Raw genomic sequence first — 19,397 nt, 5'->3', positions numbered from 1 at the left:
TGCAGCGAGAGGCAGTATCCACGCTTCTATTATCTTTGTGACAATGGGAAAAATGGGTGTCTGCCAAAGCAGTACCCCAATGTGGAAGGTCTGCTTTACCATCTGTACAAGTCCACCTGCCTGTCTCTGTCAGTCTTTAATTAACCATGAGGTTAGATACTGGAATACCAATGCTCTTGGCATCTGCCTTGTCTGTCTCCAGCTCCCAGAGAGAAGAAAGGTGGATTCCTCCCCCTCATTCTGTGTTCCACAGGACCTGTTTGTGTGAACTAGTACTCGAGTCTCTGTGTGTAGGGGTGAATGGAATTTAGGATCACGTGCACTCCATGTCAGGCAGCTTGTCCTGGGACTGCTTTGATTTGCTTTTTTTGGAGACATTCTGTAACATTAGCCGGGGAGTCCATATTTCTGTATTTGTCCCTAGTGCTGAGATGCATGTCTGAGGTGCAGAAAGTGTGAGTACATGGGAAGTAGCATAATTATTATTACTCACTCATTAGTAGCACACATCTGCAGTTAGGTTCCTTTTGTGCAGCCCTTCACATCAGAGATTTGAGATTTTAACCAGACTGAACCGTAACTTCATTTGTACCTTTTGGATGAAAGAACAGTCAAAGTTCCCCCCAAAAATAAGCAAATGGTTAAAAGCTGGCTTCTTTTTCTTTTTTCTTTTTCTTTTTTTTTTTTTTTTTTTTTTTTAAAGCTTTCTGCATTTGTGCTCTATACAAAATAGCCAGTGCACTGGGTGTTTATGGTTTCTGTCATTCAGTCTCTTTGTTCCTGTTATCCTACCTTGAGCCTTTCCTTGTATATTCTAAATCTTGACTAAATATTAGAAGAGGCAAAAGATCTGAAGTCAAAAGGCTCAGTGTAATTCTACTTCGTGCAATTTTCTTCTGCTCTTAGATTATGTAGTAAGAGTCCTGACATCTTTAGAAACTGTCCTATTTAGAAGAAGCTGTAATTTCACTTCATTCTTTATCAAATCATGTGCTTTTTAATTTGACTGTGTTAATCAGCATGAATAGCCTTTTTGGGGAATTTGTTAAAACCAGGCACTTTACAGACCTTCTGCTAATGCTTTTCAACATGTTTACCTTCAATATCACAGATGTTCCACTCTTGGCTTTGTTTTCGAAGGTTGTGCCAAATGTGGAGTGCTTTGGCATTGTCTATTGATAGATTGTCATTAGAATGTCCCAGTCTCGTTGCCTGTCATCTGTACACATCCTAAGCAGGGGTCCCAGGGTAAACCTCCATGGTAGAAAACAGTCACACCAGTCACAAGTAAATAATTTCAATATGCTAGAGTTTTCTTCAGGCACTATTCTGGTGGTAGAACAATTGTAGGATATTTCCTTGTTTTTCATCTCGTGGAAAACATAGAGTTATATTGAAGGATTGTATTTATCAAAGTTAATATCACTGTATTCTGCTAGCTAGAAGCTAGACCACAGTGAGCTTTGGGTTTGAAATTTCATGAGCCTGGCAATGTGATGCTGGAGCTCATGTCAAATGCTTTTTCAGAGGTGAAGGCATCAGCTTTCAGTGTTGAGCAGTGCTGGAGAAAAGCTTGGGAGCTATTGCTGGTGTCCCGTGAGTGTCAGCATCACCTTTGACAATAATAGATGCCAACAGATTTCCTGTTTTCCACTTTATTTCCCTGTAGATTGTTCAGTTGCACAGATAGGTGGGGGTATTTTGCCTAAAAGAATCATCTGTCTCTGGATAGAGGGGTTAGGAGCAAACAAGATAACACTTGAACACTATCAAAATTTACCTATACTGTTGGGTGATATTCCTTACTTTAGTTGTTTGTTTGTTTGTTTGCTTGTTTTAATTGTATCAGTACTTCATGCATTCTACAACTGTCTCAGCACATCAAATGAGTGAGCAACAGGACGTCTTATTCAGAGATTCATCTTCCTCCTTTTGTTTATTTTTCCATTGCCTTTTTCCAAATAATAACTTGTAAGTTATTTGCCTTCCAACAGTTTATATTGTTATACAACGTAGTGGCTCTTTTCCTATCTGCAGACATCTGACAGGATTTTGTTTTTCGTAATCCATTATATGCTGAGGAAGAATTTGCACTTGTTTGGCAAATCTCTTCCAGACAGTGATTCTTTATCCAATTATAAAATACCCAGCCTGAAATCACTGAAGGCAAAGTAGTTGAGTAACTGCCAGTAGAAATGTAGTTTTTCTGAAAAGTTATTGATTGCAGGACAAGAAGAATATTATTGAGGTGAGGGTTACAGCCCTGTTTTTAACAACACTTTCCCCCTCACACACGCACACACACACGCGCACACACACACATTCTACCTGGCCTTGCACAATATCTCCACCCAAGTACAGTGTCAGCTCCCTGATTTGGGACTCTGACAAAATGGGCCATTCCCATCTACAGCTCCCTTCTCATCACTGCAAGATATTGTCTGAAATTTCCAGGGCACATCATTTAGAGCAATGTCTGGTTGGTGGGTTACTAAACAATTACTTTCTTCATTTTGGGGGTGGGCAATGAGCAGAGTGACAACCAGAGGTTGCAGTTTGCTCAACTTTAGTCGTTGCGAACCTCGGGTGGGAGGTCATGTAGGAGTATCCCCTCACCAACTGCAGTTGGGAGCTTGTGCTCAAAATATAGCAGGGCTGAAATCTCAGTTTGGCACTTATGATTTGTGCTTTTAATACACTGAATTGCCTTTTGACTGCTCTTCCCACTGGACCTACCTACAACCTGCACATTAAAAAAAAAAGAAAAGAAAAATTGGCTGGCCTCTTTTTGGCTTGAATTTAGTGTGAGCAGTTGCAGTGAGTTCTCTATTTCTGCTTTAATATTTTATTCTACTTGAATTTGGAGGCTGGAGCAGCTTAGATGAACCTTTCACTGGAAATTATGTGCAATTTTATATTAAAGGACTTAATCACGTACGGGGGGTATCCAGGTTTCCAAAGGAGTTTTCTGTGTCAAGGACTGGGTCAGCTCTTGCACTGGGCATGGTATCTGAAGGAGAATAACACTGGTTAAGGATAAATGTCTCCCACTTTCATCCATCTTAGCGTGTATTCAACTGGTCAGTACCTAGTGCTCCTGAAGGCCACGGGTCTATGTGCATAGCTACATGTACTTGTATCACTGCACTTTTGGTGCTACAAGATTATCAACTGCTTTGGTGGGGGTGGGGTTCATGTCCTCTACCTTCTTGCTAGGACCAATGTTGCATCAGTTGTACCAAGACATGGCCCCAACAGTGCTGTGGCATCAGAACTGGGAAGGCTCACAAGGCCCTTCATGTGGACAAATGGGTCTGCCAGGAGCACAGTGCAGTTTTCTAATTTGTCTCTCAACTAGGAGCTGTTCAGTCATGTCTGAATACTTTTACATTTGAGATTGGGTCACTTCTGTATCCAACTACTGCTGTAGCTGTTTTAAAAAACAGAACATAGGAATACTTGAATTGAAATAATCAATGTATGTTTCTGGCTTACTGGAAATCTCAAGTATGTTTTCCTGTTTTTAATGCTGCAGGCAGAGAGACTTGAAGTTAAAAAAAAGCAACAAGAAATGCAAAGAAGAGAGATGTTCTTTGAAGATCAATATTAGTAAGTAATATTTGAAAATTAGTACCTAAAATTCTTCATCTGCTTGTCCTTCTGTTTTGAGGCTGGTGGGGTTTTTTTGGTGGTTGTTGTGGTTCATTTGTTGTTTACTTTTGTCTGGTTCAGGGCTCAGGAACGGTTTGGCTTCTGTTGCTGTTTTTTTTCACTTTTTGACTTGAAACTTTTGACGAGAAGGCAATGGGCACAAATTGAAACACAGGAGGTTCCCCCTGAACATCAGGAAGCACTTTTTTTACTGCGAGCATGACTGAGCATGGGCACAGGCTGCCAGCAAGGTTGTAGAGTGTCCATCCTTAGAGACATTCACAAGATCTGGGCACCTGGCTCTAGGTGGTTCTGCTTGAGCAAAGAGTTGAACAAGATGACCTTTGAGGTCCTTTCCAGCCTCAACCACTTCTGTGAATCTGTGAAATATTCCGAGACTCCTCCATACCTTATTCTGTGAGAAATTTGGTTTAGTAGATTTCTTTTAACTTCTTGAAACATACACTTTGAAATGAAAACTGTGAATTATAGAATGACTTTGTGTTTTCTCTAACTGAATCAATATGTGATAATTCAATCCCAGACTAACTATTGAAACAAGGATATAAATTACATCTCCACCTATTTATTGTATTGACTACTAAAGAAATCTAACTCTCATGGAAATAATGCAGACTTCCTTTATTTTGCATAGTCTTACAGCTTTTAAACGTAGAGATCTGCTGTGAAGACCTGTTTCCCAAGAATACCTCCTTAATGTCAGATGTAGATATGGCTTAACTCCTGACATAACTAATTCCGTTGGCAGTGAAGGTCCTGCCTTGCCAGTTCACTCTACTCTATTTATTTTTAACTGATCCATAATTATCACACAATGCGGTTTAAGTCATCTTTACCATTTTTATCTTTAGCTCCTGAAATTACTCATCTGTGTTCTTAGCGTGATTGATTGCTCTTTCCTTCTCTGTGACCTTTAAAAGAGTCACTTTTGTCCCATGCTAGTAGTTCTGGTTCTTTCATAATTTGCCTGAACTCTGTTCTCTAATGTATAGACATTTTAGTGCTTTCCCATTGATCTCAACCTTTCTTGTCTTTTTCGTTTTATTTCTACCTATTTGGCTTTAGGTACAACTCTTTCCTTAAATACATTGCCAACGTTTTGTCTCTAGATATTTGTATTTTGTCTGCTGTTTGTCCTCTGTGTGTCCCAGTGTGGATTTCCCCACCACACACCTTGATTCCTCAGGATTTCTGAAGACCCTGTGTAGCATTAGGTCTCTGCCTATTTCAACAGACTTGAGTACCTTCATGATCTTTGAGCCTAAGTCAACAACGTCATCAGGTCTTTTCAGCACAGTGTCCTCAGTTATGGGACTTGCTTTTTCCTGAGGGGACTGTCAAGGTTCTTATCTTCCATTTAATATGATTTTTGTCTTAAGTTTTATGCAGTTATAAACAGAGATATATCTCTTCCTTTCCCTCAGCTTCCCTGTCTGCACCTTTTTCTGCATGGGGTGAAATGAATTCTGCTGATCAGCACTTCTTCCATTAAAATTAAGTTTTGTGCTGTCAAAAGCAGGCCCAAAGCCTCTGAAACACCTTCATGTGGGTGGTCCCCAGGTGGTGTAGGAGCTCAGGGTGCCTGGGTACTGAGAAGGAGACCAGCTGGCAGCTGTTCTGTCCACTGATTTAGGAAAGCCTTGCAAGCATTCAGCTGATGTTATCTTAGGAAACCAAACTGACTGGTGCAACTGAAGGTGAAGATGGACTGTCGAGCTTCATTGCTTGAGATTATGTTCAATTATCAGAAGATTATTTGCGTGTACTATATTGAAAATACACCAGGAGGGCCCTGTAGATACTGCACCTGAAGAAAGTGAGATGAGAACTTATCTACAGTGAATGCAACTTGGGTTGGGTGTCGTGGCTGAGACCGACAAATGACATAGACCAAGTTCTTCCAGGATGAAAGTAGTAGCTCCATTTATTGCCACAAGTGCATTTTTATACAGTTTTACTGATTCATGTGTCTCTTCACTATTGGTTACAAGTTACAGCAGTAACATCTCATTGGCTGTTTTTGCTATCATCAATGTTACTCTTCTACTCCCTTCTCTCTCATGGGTACATCCTTAACATCTCCAGATACTCTGTTACTCCCATCTTTCCCAGGGGTAGGCCTTAATATCTTCAAGGCTAATTTCTGTTCCCATGCCCTCCATCAGGGAATCCACGGACCCACCGTAGTCCCCCACATTTGGGCAAAAACCTCCTACACTGTACAGTGTGCCCCTGGTGCCTTCCCTGGTCTGAAGGAATCCTCTGGTGGGTAGAGGAATCTTTACCTCTGGATGTTGTTGAGGTTGCATTGCTAAGATACGTTGCCATTATGGAGCACAATATCCAGGAGTAATGGAAAGATACTGTGTGACATCTCAGATCTTGTGAGGTAGCTCCACTGAAGTACTATCTGTTGGTTATTAGAGACATGTTTGCATGAAAGTGCTTGGTATTTAAAGATGTGCTTTTGCCTACTATGCAAAACCAAGTGACTCATTACTTCCATCATCCAAGACCTTATGTCTAGAGACGAAGAGAACAAATATGAGGTTGTGCCCCTTTCCTTGCTGTCTCTGCTGGAGTATTTTGATCTCCTTCCCTGCTTGCTGGGAGAGAGGGGAAGGGAGGTCATGCGCTGCATATAAAGCAATGACCTCTGCAAAGTCTTGGCCTGTGGAGCCATTTCAAAAGATAAGCTGCCTTGTTAGTCTGTCCTCTGTAAGCATCTGTAGCTGCAACATCACAATTTCCTGAGGAGATCAATGCCTACCAGCAATCTCATTAGCGGGGAAACCTTTTAAAATTGATCATCACCTCTAGCTGTATTGGCTTCCATGGGGCACAGCCCAATCAGTACCTCTCTTGTATGAAGTGCCGCTTCTGTTTGATAAGGAAAGGCACTTAAGATTCTGATGTCATTAACGTCCTCTAACAATAAAGTGTTATACTGACCAGAAGTTCATTGTTCTGATTAAATTCCTGTCACTATTAAAAACAAGAACTTCTCACTGAAATCCCCTTTCAAAGGTTGTAACACGAAGGAAGTGTATACGAAAAGGGAAAAGTGTCTGCAACCTTGTCCACTTTCTGCAGAATACCGTTATTTCCTATCTCTTGAAAGCCTTGTTAGTTTCTTTGTGTACAACTGGCCCCTGAAAGTCAATTGTATCTGTTATCACAGCTGCTTTAGTATGTGTTTGTGCCTTGTGAGAATGAGGTCTAGACACGCATGCAGAGTATTGTGGAAAAGTCTGCAAGTCTCTCTCTTTTGGGATCAGCAGCTCCTCTGACTCAAGGGGACTCAAGGGCACTCAAGCTTTGTTAGGGGACTAACGTGGGCAAAACTCACAAGGTATCTCCTAAAGTAGCTGTGTATAACAGGCCCGAAGAGCACACAGGAGCAGACTTTGGGCTGGAGGAATTACTGCATGGCAGGACTGCTGTGGTTTGTACTAATAGAGGAGAAACATTTGCGGCATTTATCAGTGATAGTGTCGCTGTGGTTCTGCCTCTGCGGAAATCAGATCTAGAAACTAAGAAGTACCTGTGAGCTTTTCTGCTGGAAACTTACACATGAAATGGAGTCTTTTCTTCTGAGTTATGGTGTCTTGGATGCATTTTGCTTTGATGGCCTGTGGCAGAGACTGTATTTCTGTCAGAGTACATTAAAATGGAATGAATGTTTCTGTAGCCCATATTTTGCAATTGCTAATCCTTGTGAGGAAAGGACTGAGTGTCTATCTTTCCAAATGGAAATTAAGAAGAGGTTAGATGGCTGACCTAGAACTTTTCAGGACATAGCTCTTTAGTTAGGACACAAAAATTGCTATTTAAACAGTAATGAGGGATGGATACCTCATTACTTGCTTTTCTCTGTGGCTTGCTGTGCAGGCTGTATGAATCTGTGCCTGAACTGTAGCGTGTCTCACCATATGGTTTCAACCCAGCTCTCTAGTAAGGTACTTTTATTTAATTTGGATTCAACTTCCCAGAAACAGTAGTGTTGGATGTGGTTCACTGCTTTTCTAATAGCCATCTGCCTCTTTATGTAATGGGAAAAGCAGTCTAGAACGTAGGGTTACTTTTTAATAGTACAGGATGGCTGTTGTATCACTTCATCCTTCCCTTTGCTACATTTTTGTGCCTCTGTTTTTGTGAAGGTTTGACTCCTGTAAAAATTCCTGGCACTGCTGCTCTCGGGTACATGTGTGCACTCAATATATTCTGCTCAGAATTTGGAGCTGGAAACAGAATTTGCCATAGTGTCTCTAAGTGCATATTCCAAACACAACGCAGGAGGTTCACCAAACCAAGCTGATATATGCTTGTCTGCCAAAGCAATGTTCTCAGAAGTCGTAAAATGCAAGAAGCTAAAACCCGAATCAAAACAGAATTTTTATTTATTTATCTATTTTTACAGGATAAATACTAGTGTCCTTGCCCGTTTTCAGTCTCCTATGATGTGTGGTTCAAACAGCAGCCTGGTAACAAATTTTCCCCACAGAAGTGCAAATGTAAACCTGACCAGATTTTTAATACAGGTTGCCAGAGAGAATGAAAGAGGGCTCACACAAAAAGGGTTTGCAGCCTTGAAAATCTTTTGTTTGCTTCTTTTCACCACAATGGTCTTAGTTTTGTTCATTTGCTCCTGATTATTTTAAACATTGTCAATTATTTAGCTAACAGGCAGAAAACTAGGCTTTTATAGACATCCAAAGGGACTCTCTTGAGTGTAATAATGAAGGCAGTTTATTGAACGCCTGTGAGGTTGCTTTCTAATTGTACGCATTAATCTGCCCATGCAAGCTGGCTGAAAATATAGAAGCAGATTGCACATGCAGATGGAGCACACAGAATGGAAGATCTATGCAACAGACATATACAAAACTGCATTTTCCTTAAAACTAGATTTATGCTTATTACTTCAGATAATAGATGAAGCTTGATGTCTAAAATAACTTCCAAGAATGTTGGATGAGTTGGTGGGAGGAAAGAATATCCCAGCTGCATTATTTCATCCAGTCAGGAAAACAAAAAAAAGGCAGTGGGTTGACAGGAAAGATCGTTTTTTGGCGTGGGTGGGAAGTAATGGAAATAATTCTGCTGAGAAAGTTGCCTTTTTTTTTTTTTTTAAACCTATTTTTATACTTTCTTGAAGCATTATACCTAAAATGAACTAGTACCACATTTATTTGTTCTTATCCCCAAGAACAGGAACACAAACTCAGGAACGTGCAAACAAGAAAGCCTACCAGCCAAAGATAGCAGAGTTTTGATCACTATCATTAGGTTTGTTCAAATCCTGCTTAGTATGCTTGTGGATCACTCCCAGTCAAGTCTGTGAATTCTGCTTTAAGCTTGGTATGTGGCTACTGGAAGGGTTTGTGCTGGAAAGCAAGTGAACTAAATACCCAGAGGTTGGCCTTTCTTCACAGTAAAGGGCATAGCAGAAGAACCATCAACACCATACAGGAATTTAATGGGTTAATTATTATACATTGTAATTTTTCACCTTATAGCTTCCAGCAAATGATTAATCCCCCCACCGACACCAAAAAATGGATATTACTTCATGCTGACAATTTTGCACATAGCTGATGTTTGTTTTTTATTTCTTACCCAAAAGTGGACTCTGTCCTGCAGGTGTGGGTTAGAGTTGAGGTACAGGAGACCTGCAGTTGAGGATGTGCATGATGCTGACAGACATGTTTTTTCTGCCTTGCTCCTTGTTATGACCCAGCTGTGGGAAACATGGCAGCTGATTGTAGCTGTCTGAACTTATTTAAACCTTTTAAACTTCTTGCTGTGGTAAATCTCTGCAAAGAGGAGGGGATGTGAGAGGAGATGTGTAATCCTACACCAGCAAAAGCCACTTGCAACTTTCTTAACGGCTTAATTTTGAAGTATGTACCATTGGTGAGATTATTTTCACAAGTGGTATTATCGGCTCTTCAGCTTCATTCCCACTTTAGCAAATTATTCTTATTAGTGAAAATCCCAACTACACCTCACTTTGGGGTCTCCTTCTTTATCTCCTAACACAGAATCTATGGGAAACCTGCATAAATGGACAACAATCTCATCAGCCTTTGCATTGACATCTGGAATTACCTCTGTTTTAACATTTTATGTTGTTAGGCCATGTGCCAGAGGAGCAGCAACAGCCCTAGTACCATCCAGCCTGACTTGTGAGTCAGAGCAGGTGCCCGGACAGGATGCATCTGGCAAGACACAAGGCAGAGCCCTCGCTGAGGAAGGAACAAGGGCATCAGTAAGAATATGCCTGCCATGGATCTTACTGAAACGAAAGGCAGCTTTTCTTGCGGGTAGACTTTGGTAGTGTTAAGCAATTGATCTTAATTTCCATGCAAGTTGAGGAAGTTGTTGTGCTTAGCTCATTAAATACGTCAAAGTGGCACCAAAAGTATAGAGATGCTTGCTGGTGCTGCAAAAAGATGTCTTGAATGAATCATAGAATCATAGAATGCTAGGGATTGGAAGGGACCTCAAAAGATCATCTAGTCCAATCCCCCTGCCGGAGCAGGAACACCCAGATGGGGCTACACAGGAATGTGTCCAGGTGGGTTTTGAATGTCTGCAGAGAAGGAGACTCCACAGCCTCCCTGGGCAGCCTGTTCCAGTGCTCTGTTACCCTCACTGAGAAGTAGTTTCTTCTCAAGTTTAAGTGGAACCTCTTATGTTCCAGTTTAACCCCATTACCCCTTGTCCTACCATAGTTTGTCACCGAGAAGAGCCTGGCTCCATCCTCGTGACACTCACCCTTTATATATTTATAAACATTAATAAGGTCACCCATCAGTCTCCTCTTCTCCAAACTAAAGAGACCCAGCTCCCTCAGTCTTTCCTCATAAGGGAGATGCTCCACTCCCTTAATCATCTTGGTTGCCCTACACTGGACTCTCTCCAGCAGTTCCCTGTCCTTCTGGAACTGAGGGGCCCAGAACTGGACACAATATTCCAGATGTGGTCTCACCAGGGCAGAGTAGAGGGGAAGGAGAACGTCTCTCAACCTACTGACCGCCCCCCTTCTAATACACCCCAGGATGCCACTGGCCTTCCTGGCCACAAGGGCACAGTGCTGGCTCATGGTCATGAAATTCAGTTTTGGTTTTTTGGTTTTGTTTTCCAGCAGGGGAGTCCTGCTGTTTTTTTAAAAAAAAAATCATGAAACTTGTGGGCAGATGTGTGAAACTAACACTATGTATGCATTATGCACAGTTCTTAGTTTTTCAGCTGAATTGGAAGAAAATGGTGAAATACTACTTCAGCATTGTTTACTGGCTAATAAGTCCATATCATTCAGGACTAGATGCTACTTCTGTTGTCTTAGTCACTAGTCATGTTGTCTCTTCTCTGAAATGGCTATAGTGATTTACCTGGCTTGTGATTCTTTATTTTTATTTTTTATTGCTGTTTCTGAACGTCTCTTAGCATACTTGTGGACATTCATTAGAGCAGAATTGTCATGCTGGAGATCCCGCAGCTTGAGAAAACAAGTTCAGGAGCTGTCTTTTTTCCAGTAGTAATAAGAGTGGCCATTATCTTTTAAAACCTGTCAAGAGAAATAGGTTTATATTATATGCAAAAGTATTGTGCTGCTTTTTTTTTTTTTTTTCCCCAAAAGTACCAGCATAAAAGCCTGTGTATTTTTCTGTATCCTGGCATTTCAATATCCATCAATTAAAGCAAAAGTATTAGGTGCCACTGGGCACTGGAAAGCAGTAATGAAGATTACAAAATGCCTTTTTAATTTATGCATTCTTAATGTTAGTCTGTAAACCAGACTTAAATCCAAGAACTTTATGCATAGGCAGAAAAATTCTTTTCTTTACATCTTTGTTCTGAGAGGAATACAGTCGCAAATGAAAAGCTGGGTGGAAGCAGATGCTGGTCCATGTCCTTCCTCATGTCCCTAAGGACGAAACCTTTTCAGGACTGGCTCTTCTGTTTGCGTTATAGATGTGACAGGAGTTAAGACCAAATGACACACAAAGTTAAAGACCTTATTCTGCACGGGATTTTAGACCTCAGGTCCTGCAACAAGATCAGTTGTGGGTTCTCAGATCTTCCACAGTTGCATGCTGGGGTCAACTGTGGAGCTTTCTGCTTCTTGGCTGTCGAGGCTGGTGACCCTGTAAGAGCATGGCAGCTCCTAGCTAGGCCAGAGGAACCTCGGCTCACTCTGGCTTTTACATTCACCCCCATGTCTCACCCCAGTGGAAATGTGGGTAGCGCACACATTGAGTCCCAAACAATGAGAAATGCCTGGGGATTACCTGATCTACAAGTGGCTTGTGGGTGCAGGGTGCCAGCTCTAAATCCCAAAATTACATAGTTCTCAGCAAATTCATGTTTCTGCATTTTGCATGTACTTATTGAGCTTCAAGTATATGCATTTACCTAACTGCTTTTAAGAAAGGACTCTGCCTGAAGAATAGTTGTGAAAAGTTAAAGCTTTGTATCTGAGAACCCACAGAAAGCATCTGCAACAGGGACTGATTTCCACAGTCATGCCCTGACCCCTCCCAGCACATTTTTCAACGATCAGCAAAGTCATTATTTTCCTATGACAGCCCTTAAGACTTTTTCAGCCCCCGAATCCAGTACTGTGCATCATACCTCCACAGCTGCATCTGTACTAATAAATTATACACTGCCAATCACTGTCACTTTTGAGGCCAACAAGCCTAAGACTGCCTGCTTCTGTTGCTAGCAGATGTTTTTACCTCCCAAAACAGGGCAGTTGTATCCAAAGTGCCTGTTGGGAGTTACTTGTGTTTGATATTGAGTCCTAGACAGCAGCCAGGAGTTATTTGCGCAAGTGCTATTTGGAACAGATCAGAACTCTTCCAGGAGCTGTTACCACATTATAGAAGGCTGAGTTCCCATGCTAAGAGTATTGCCTGGTGCTATTAAATGTGCCACCTATGGGAGTAGCCTATTTTAATTAGCAGAGCAAGAGGCTTGTTCCCAACACTGTAATAGGAAATGGGGCTACTGACAAAGACAAAATACCCTTATATGGTCACTCCAGTTTAACCAGCGCTTCTGAAGATCTCACTTCCCTCCAGCCTGATGCTTAGAGATTGTCAGAGCTTGGGTTAGTAGCCTGATAGGAGGGTGCCATCTTCTTGGTTTGTCTAAATTTTGTATCTCCTTTTGCCTAGCTGTTTTCGAAGGGTATCAGGATGCTGCTGCATTGAAAGGAATTTCTTTGGCTCATGCTCTTCTTTCTTTGTTAATAATTACTTTAGAGGAACACATTTTCTTAGTGTCTTTGATTAGCCCTTAAAGTTTTAGCAAGCGAGTGAGATGTTGCTCCAACTGTCTGAACGTGGAATACCTATGGACACTTCGATATGCTGGTTTCCTTCTGGGGATAATGTTTTCCTTACTGGAACATTAATTGAACTGTCATCTCTTTGACTTCCCCCTTTCTCTGCAGCATGGCTTATGCTATGCTCTGTGTTGTTACAAGTCTAATATTATGAAAAATGACATTCAGGCAATATTTTGACAGTCTGGCAACTTCAGATGCATTGCTGGGTTTCCGTAGAGCTTATACACAACAAATTAGCATATATGACTGACTTGACTGAGTTTGTCTGTAGTCAGGTTCAGAAACCAAAGTCACTTTCTTGTGCTAGGGGCACTTCATTAATGTATTACTTAATTTGGTCTAGTAGGGTGTTTTCTGTGTTCAAAGGCAGTGTATAGTCTTGCTTAGAAGCTTCCACTCTTGTAATCATCTTTTCTAATACTGAAATTGAGTTAGCTTTTCATCTATCAGTGTGCTGATCTGGGAACTGCAGTATCTTCACCCTTCACCCCATTTTTATGCAAATAATGAGAACTCCCACATACTCCATGTCATTCTTTTGCTACCCATAAGGAACTAGGACATCCGGGTATACCCCCCCAAATTGCCAGATATTTCTTTGCAGAACTTCAACCTTTTCAAATCTATCCAGATTCTCTGTAGAAGTTCTTAGTCTTTATTTTAGCAGTTTTAGCATAGGTAGAGTAACACAAAATCGGCAATTTAAAACATCAAGTTCCCAAAATTATTCTGTGCAATCTCACCACTCAACCACTCATCTTTCATAGAAAAAAAAAAACCAACCACAAGTGTGTACTTAACACTTGCATAAGAAGACTATTAATTTATTTAACCTTGATGTACAGGTGCTTTGTATATTGGGGAACTTTATTTTTTCGCTTGTTTTTTTTCTGTATTGTTCATTGGCTGAGATCCATGTTAACTGCCCAGGTGATGAAGGAAAGGGAGTGAACTGGGAATGCTGAGACTCCCAAAGCATAGCTTGCTACAGCTTGAGCAAGTACTCTGTACCTGAAGTGGTAACAGGGTTTTTTTTATTTATTGTGTAGAATAGCAAAGAAGCACTTGTGGGTTCTTGTTCTTTTTCTGCATTTTTCCAAACATGTGTCTCACTCCATGTTCTGAAACAGTGAGTAAAGACAGAAACGTGCTTGGTAGTCTGTTTCAGCAGTTAGTCATCATCACGCTTAGCATCCAAGGTTTTTTCTCCAAGGTTAAGTAGCTGTCTTTGGTAATGGTATCTTCTCCCCTGCAGAGCTAGCTGTTTGCCCTGTTAACAGAGAAAATCTTTGTGTTGAATGCCTCTTGAAGCACTCGTTCTGCTCTCACTTCAGTACTTTCATGCTTTCAACAGCGGTATACAGAAATAAAATTGCCTCTTTCTTCTAACTCTCTTCCTTTGAGTGAGCAAAGACTTGAATAGATATTCCTGGGACTGCAGGTTAGGAAACTGATTCCCGGTCATGGCTCTGAAACACCTTAACATCTGTTTACGTTGTTGCTTGTGACTTTGTTTAACCACAATGGATTAAAACTGTGAGCAAAGTGATGCTTCTTTGAAAATCTGATTTATAAGTGGTGTGATTGGAAAAATAAAATTGCCCTTGCCAGAATAAGAATAAGCGACAATGTTGTGCAATTCTGCATCAACTAAAGACAAGCTTTTTTTTTTTTCAATGATACAAAATGCTTCGTAGTCTCTCTGCTTGATGAAGTAACCTGTTGTAAGGCTCCATTGTATTAATTATAAAAGAAAATTCTTTAAAATAATCTTTTAAATCACTTACTCGAGATTTATAGATCTGGTAGAATGATTTGAAAGAATTCAGTGAAGCAGTTGCATTCTGATGAAGTCCAATGATATGCAAATTTGTGTTTTAGGAGATTTACAACAAGGAAAGCAAGCATGGCCACTGTAGACCCCAAATATGCAAATGACAAGAGCTGTTTGCTTAAAAAGTCCTCCCAGCAAATGTCTTATACACAATATAGGTTCTGTATCCTCTGTCCCGTTTAATTTTGTCTCTATAACCCTTTGTTCCACCTGTGATGTTTTTCAGCAGTCATATGATAAAATGTCTAGGCTAGATTCCAAGAGTGGAATAAAAAGCTGTATTTATTTTTATGGAAGCACTAACAATTCTATTTGGATTGGATTTCTTCGTAGCAAAACCAATGAATTATTGAACAGATTGGACTTGGATTTGCCAAAGAGTGATTCCTGTCAGATTGCTGCTCGTGGCCCAGAATCTACAGCATGGGTAAGCAAAACCGTGGCATGTGCTGTATTTTCTGTCAGCTTTCCAGGTGCTGTCAGTAGTGTAATATTAGAATATTCTAATTGAGCTTAATTGTCTAGACATAAGTCAGTGAGTACAAAGGAGTCTTTCTGGTGAATGAGATTTGCCTGCGTTGTCTCTTACACACTGGCAGAGTATCCTACAAGGTAGGAGACTGCCTTTATTACTCACGGATCTCTCTCTGATAAATGAGAGCCAGATTTATATTCTAAGGTCAGATCAGAATCTTAAATGTGCTCTGTACACATCTGTTGGTGGCAAGCTTTTATGAAATCTCAACTAGTTCATGTCAGCAGGTGTTTTACTGCATTGAAAATCTAGGCAGAAGAGAAGCTTATTTCTCACTGAATCCCCAAAATGATACCATAGACTGTTTAGTGATGTTTTCCTGGTTTGAATGAGCCTGGTAAGTATCAATGTAATTATGAAATAGATGAAGTTTCGCTTAAGTTTCTTTATTCTAATTGCCTCAGAAGTTTTTTTTTTTTCACATATTATTAGTCTCTGTGTGTCTAAACGAAGCTTTCCTACTGATGTAAAAACTTGTGGTGATGAATATTAACTCTGAGACAGAAGTATTTCTCCTTTAGGGAGGTTTGTAATTGGTGAAAGACGGAGAACAGGACAGAAGTTGTTGTTCCAAGAAATAGTCCTTAGTCAGCAGAAACTTGGAATTATCTGACCTGGGCAGCCATGTTGTATACAACCTTGAACATCAACAGTTAAGTAAAGAGATGGAAAGATTTACCTCTGTATTTCCTCAGAAACCTTAGAAATGTGCAAGACCCTTCATTATAGGCATTGCTGCAAGCAGAATATATGACAGCCCCGTTTTGCCTCTGGTGTCTCCTCCTGGTCTTCCTTGTATGGAAAGGGAAAGTGATACTGAAAACAGGTTCCTTTGCGCTTCGATTCCTCGGGTCATTTTGTGTCTCTGAAGACCCTAAAGAAATCTTAGTGTATGTGGGCAGATGTATAGCTTGAAGGAGCCAACTTCTGCCCAGCATTTCTGGGCACAAGGTCGGTTGCAGGAGAGAGACTTTCGGACTCTCTTTTGTAGCCCTGGGCAGACAAGCAAGATGAAGGGAGAAAAGATGTTTTGAAACCACTTCTACCTTCCTCTTGAAGCATCTAACACTCTAAATAGGGGGGAACTTGTTCTTTGGTTGGAAAGACACAGCTCTGCAGCTTTTTGTATAGTGTGAACATTGAACTGCAAAGACAAGTGAGCTCATGTCCCCAGGACTGTCTTGGATTTCAGGATTTTGGTGTGGTGTCTTCATCTCTATGAAGAAAGGGGCGGATGCATGAAGGAACACAGAATTCTTTCAGGTGTACAGCTCCTACTTTTAGCTGTTTCACCTATCTATGTGTGCCTTTTTCATTGCAGTTTTTGAGGGGTTCCTCAATAAGTTGTGCCAAATTACACACCGTAGTTTATCTTTGGCTTCACTAGTATCCAAACAGATAAAATACTTAGTTTATTCGTATCATAGAATGATTTGAGTTGGAAGGGACCTTAAAGATCATTTCATTCCAACACCCCTGCCATGGGCAGGGACAACTCATACTAGACCAGGTTGCTCAAAGCCCCATCCAACCTGGCCTTGAACACTTCCAGGGATGGGGCATCCACAGCCTTTCTGGGCAGCCTGTTAAAGTGTCTCACCACCCTCATAGTGAAGAATATTTTCCTTATATCTCATCTAAATCTACCCTCTTTCAGTTCAAAGCCATTACCCCTTGCCCTATTACTATATGCCCTTACAAAAAGTCCCTCTCCAGGTTTCTTGTATGTCCTGTTTTAAGCACTGGAAGGCTGCAATAAGGTCTCCCTGGAGCCTTTTCTTCTCCAGGCTGAACAACTCCCACTCTCTCAGCCTGTCCTCATAGAAGAGGTATTCCAGCCCTCCGATCATCATTGTGGCCACCCACCCAGGTCTTGCTTCCATACACCCATGTTTGTCTTATGTTGGAGGCCCCGGAGTTGAATGCAGTAGTATAGGAAAACTGGTTCAATCTTTCAATGTTTTCCGTAGCTTATAGCTTTAAAAACGTCTGAAGTTTTGGCACATTAAATTTGAGTGCATTTTTAGGAGGCGCTTGTGCTATAATGAAAAAATGCGAGGCTAAGGCCCTTTAACAAAGAAGGAGTCATCACCCTCACGTCTATACCTGTCAGAATTTTTACAAACTTAGAAGTTAGTCTTTATGTTTATTTAGTCCTTGTAAATGCTTCAGGGACTACCAGCAAGGGTGAAAATTGTCCGAGGGGGGTGTTCTGATATTGATAGTTTTCCATTAGGAGTATAGTGTGACCAGCAGCTTGTTATAGACACATACAGCTATACATCCTATTTGCTTATGCATAGGCTTTTCTGCTTAATGAACATTGTGAAAGTCTTTCAAGATACTAGTGCAATATTGCAACTCTCTTTTGAGGTCACAAAGTGTTGCCAGCCCTAATTTACAAATAAAGTTTCTCAAAAAGAGAGACAGAAATCTTATTATATTTATATATTACCGAAATGCTTGGGGTTACCCATGAATCAGGACCTTGCCTGTGCTAGATTTTGTAATTCTATGGATTGTGTGAATATCCTGAAGTCATCCGTGGATCCTGTACTGTTCTTTAATACTAGCTGATGTCTTTTGCGTGGCATCACTTCTATAGTTTTGTGAATCAATTAATCACTTGCTTATAATGCAGCAATGCAGTTAGCAAAATGCCTTTCCAACCAACTTGGGTGAGGTACAGTCTGTAGGCATATGCACAGCCTCTGTACTCTGTATGAGGAATCTGAGGCACATAACCAATAGCTGTTATCTAAATAAACTTGGCATAGTACCAAAATGCTAAACCAGTGAGAAAACTTGAGCTTTAATTTTCATGTTATCTTGCACCTGTCATTTGTCCGGTGTAATTAAAAAGATTCAGGACCAATGTATTTAAGTAGTGAAGGGTGATAAGCTTAGGAAGTGCCTGACATGCATGTTAAAAGGGGGGCACAGATCTACCTGATTTTTTAAATTTAAAATTTATGGTCTAAAAAAAGTTTGGGACAATGCAATGTTGATTGAATTTTTCCCATACATAACTTCTTTGATAGTGACATAATTTCTTTGATAGTGATATTAATTTAGCATACCTAGTTCGAATATCAGTGTCAAATATTACTTGATGTGCATGAACAAATTTGACTCTTTGGAGTGACTCTGTCATTGGTGACTTTTTTGGCTTGCTTATTTAATCAAGCTCATAATTAATTTTAATCCTGTCTTTCAAAGTGTTCCCAATCCTGTGTAGATTTTTATTGTCTTCCAACTTGATTAACATACACTCCACACAATTCTCCAAGCCATTACGGAGAGTAATGAATAATATTGCACACGGAATGAGTCTCCTTGGACACATGTAACAACTCCTCCCAACTCAAAATTGAGCTATTAATAATTGCTTTCTGTATTCAGTCTTTTTAGCAAATTATGTGCCTGTCGTTTTAATGGTATCATTCTGCATGCATATATCAAGATTTGAGAACATTGTGTAGGTCTGCAGCAAATTCCTCACTAAAGTCAAATCTGCATAGTTCTTGTATTAAATTATACTGGCTCATTATTTAGTGTGCTATGCTCTGTCCCTGTTCAAAGACTTTACAGTATAAATTCCTATGTATAAGATCCTAAGGATCCTGTAAGATCCTAATGGCAGGCTGGCTCTTTGCTAAGATCTGCAACTTGTGAAACAACAGGGCTAGTCGTAATAAAAGCCTACACAGTTGAATACTTTATGCATCATGTGTAGTTCAGATTTTCAGCTCTCTTGACTGCCCCACAAATATTTCAGCAGACCTGATCTCTCAGCTTCTGTTGTCCTGCCTTCCTCCACAAATGCCTCTCCAATACTCCTATGGAAATAATCCGGGGTTCCCCTCTGTTACCATGCCTCCCTTCTGCTTTGTTATCTTGGTGATATTTTTAGTACTTTTCCTTCTTCCCAGAATACCCTACCTCACTGTCACGTATCCTGATTGTGTTTTGTCACTGCTCAGAATGCCTTAATG

General features: G+C 40.6%; 1 protein-coding gene across 1 annotated transcript in view; it reads left to right on the top strand.

Annotated features, from left to right (window-relative positions):
* Nucleotides 1-19,397, top strand: part of EPSTI1 (epithelial stromal interaction 1) — a 51,465-nt gene that overhangs the window by 19,247 nt on the left and 12,821 nt on the right. Inside the window, exons 6-7 of the mRNA XM_080363187.1 lie at nucleotides 3,536-3,609; nucleotides 15,201-15,294. Coding sequence (XP_080219313.1) covers nucleotides 3,536-3,609; nucleotides 15,201-15,294 — 168 coding nt within the window. The remainder of the gene's footprint in view (nucleotides 1-3,535; nucleotides 3,610-15,200; nucleotides 15,295-19,397) is intronic.

The sequence above is a fragment of the Nesoenas mayeri genome (genome assembly GCF_963082525.1).
Source record: "Nesoenas mayeri genome assembly, chromosome: 1".
Classification (NCBI taxonomy): Eukaryota; Metazoa; Chordata; class Aves; order Columbiformes; family Columbidae; genus Nesoenas; species Nesoenas mayeri.
The sequence above is the reverse complement of the archived record's forward strand: the minus strand, read 5'-3'. Positions and strand labels throughout refer to the sequence as shown.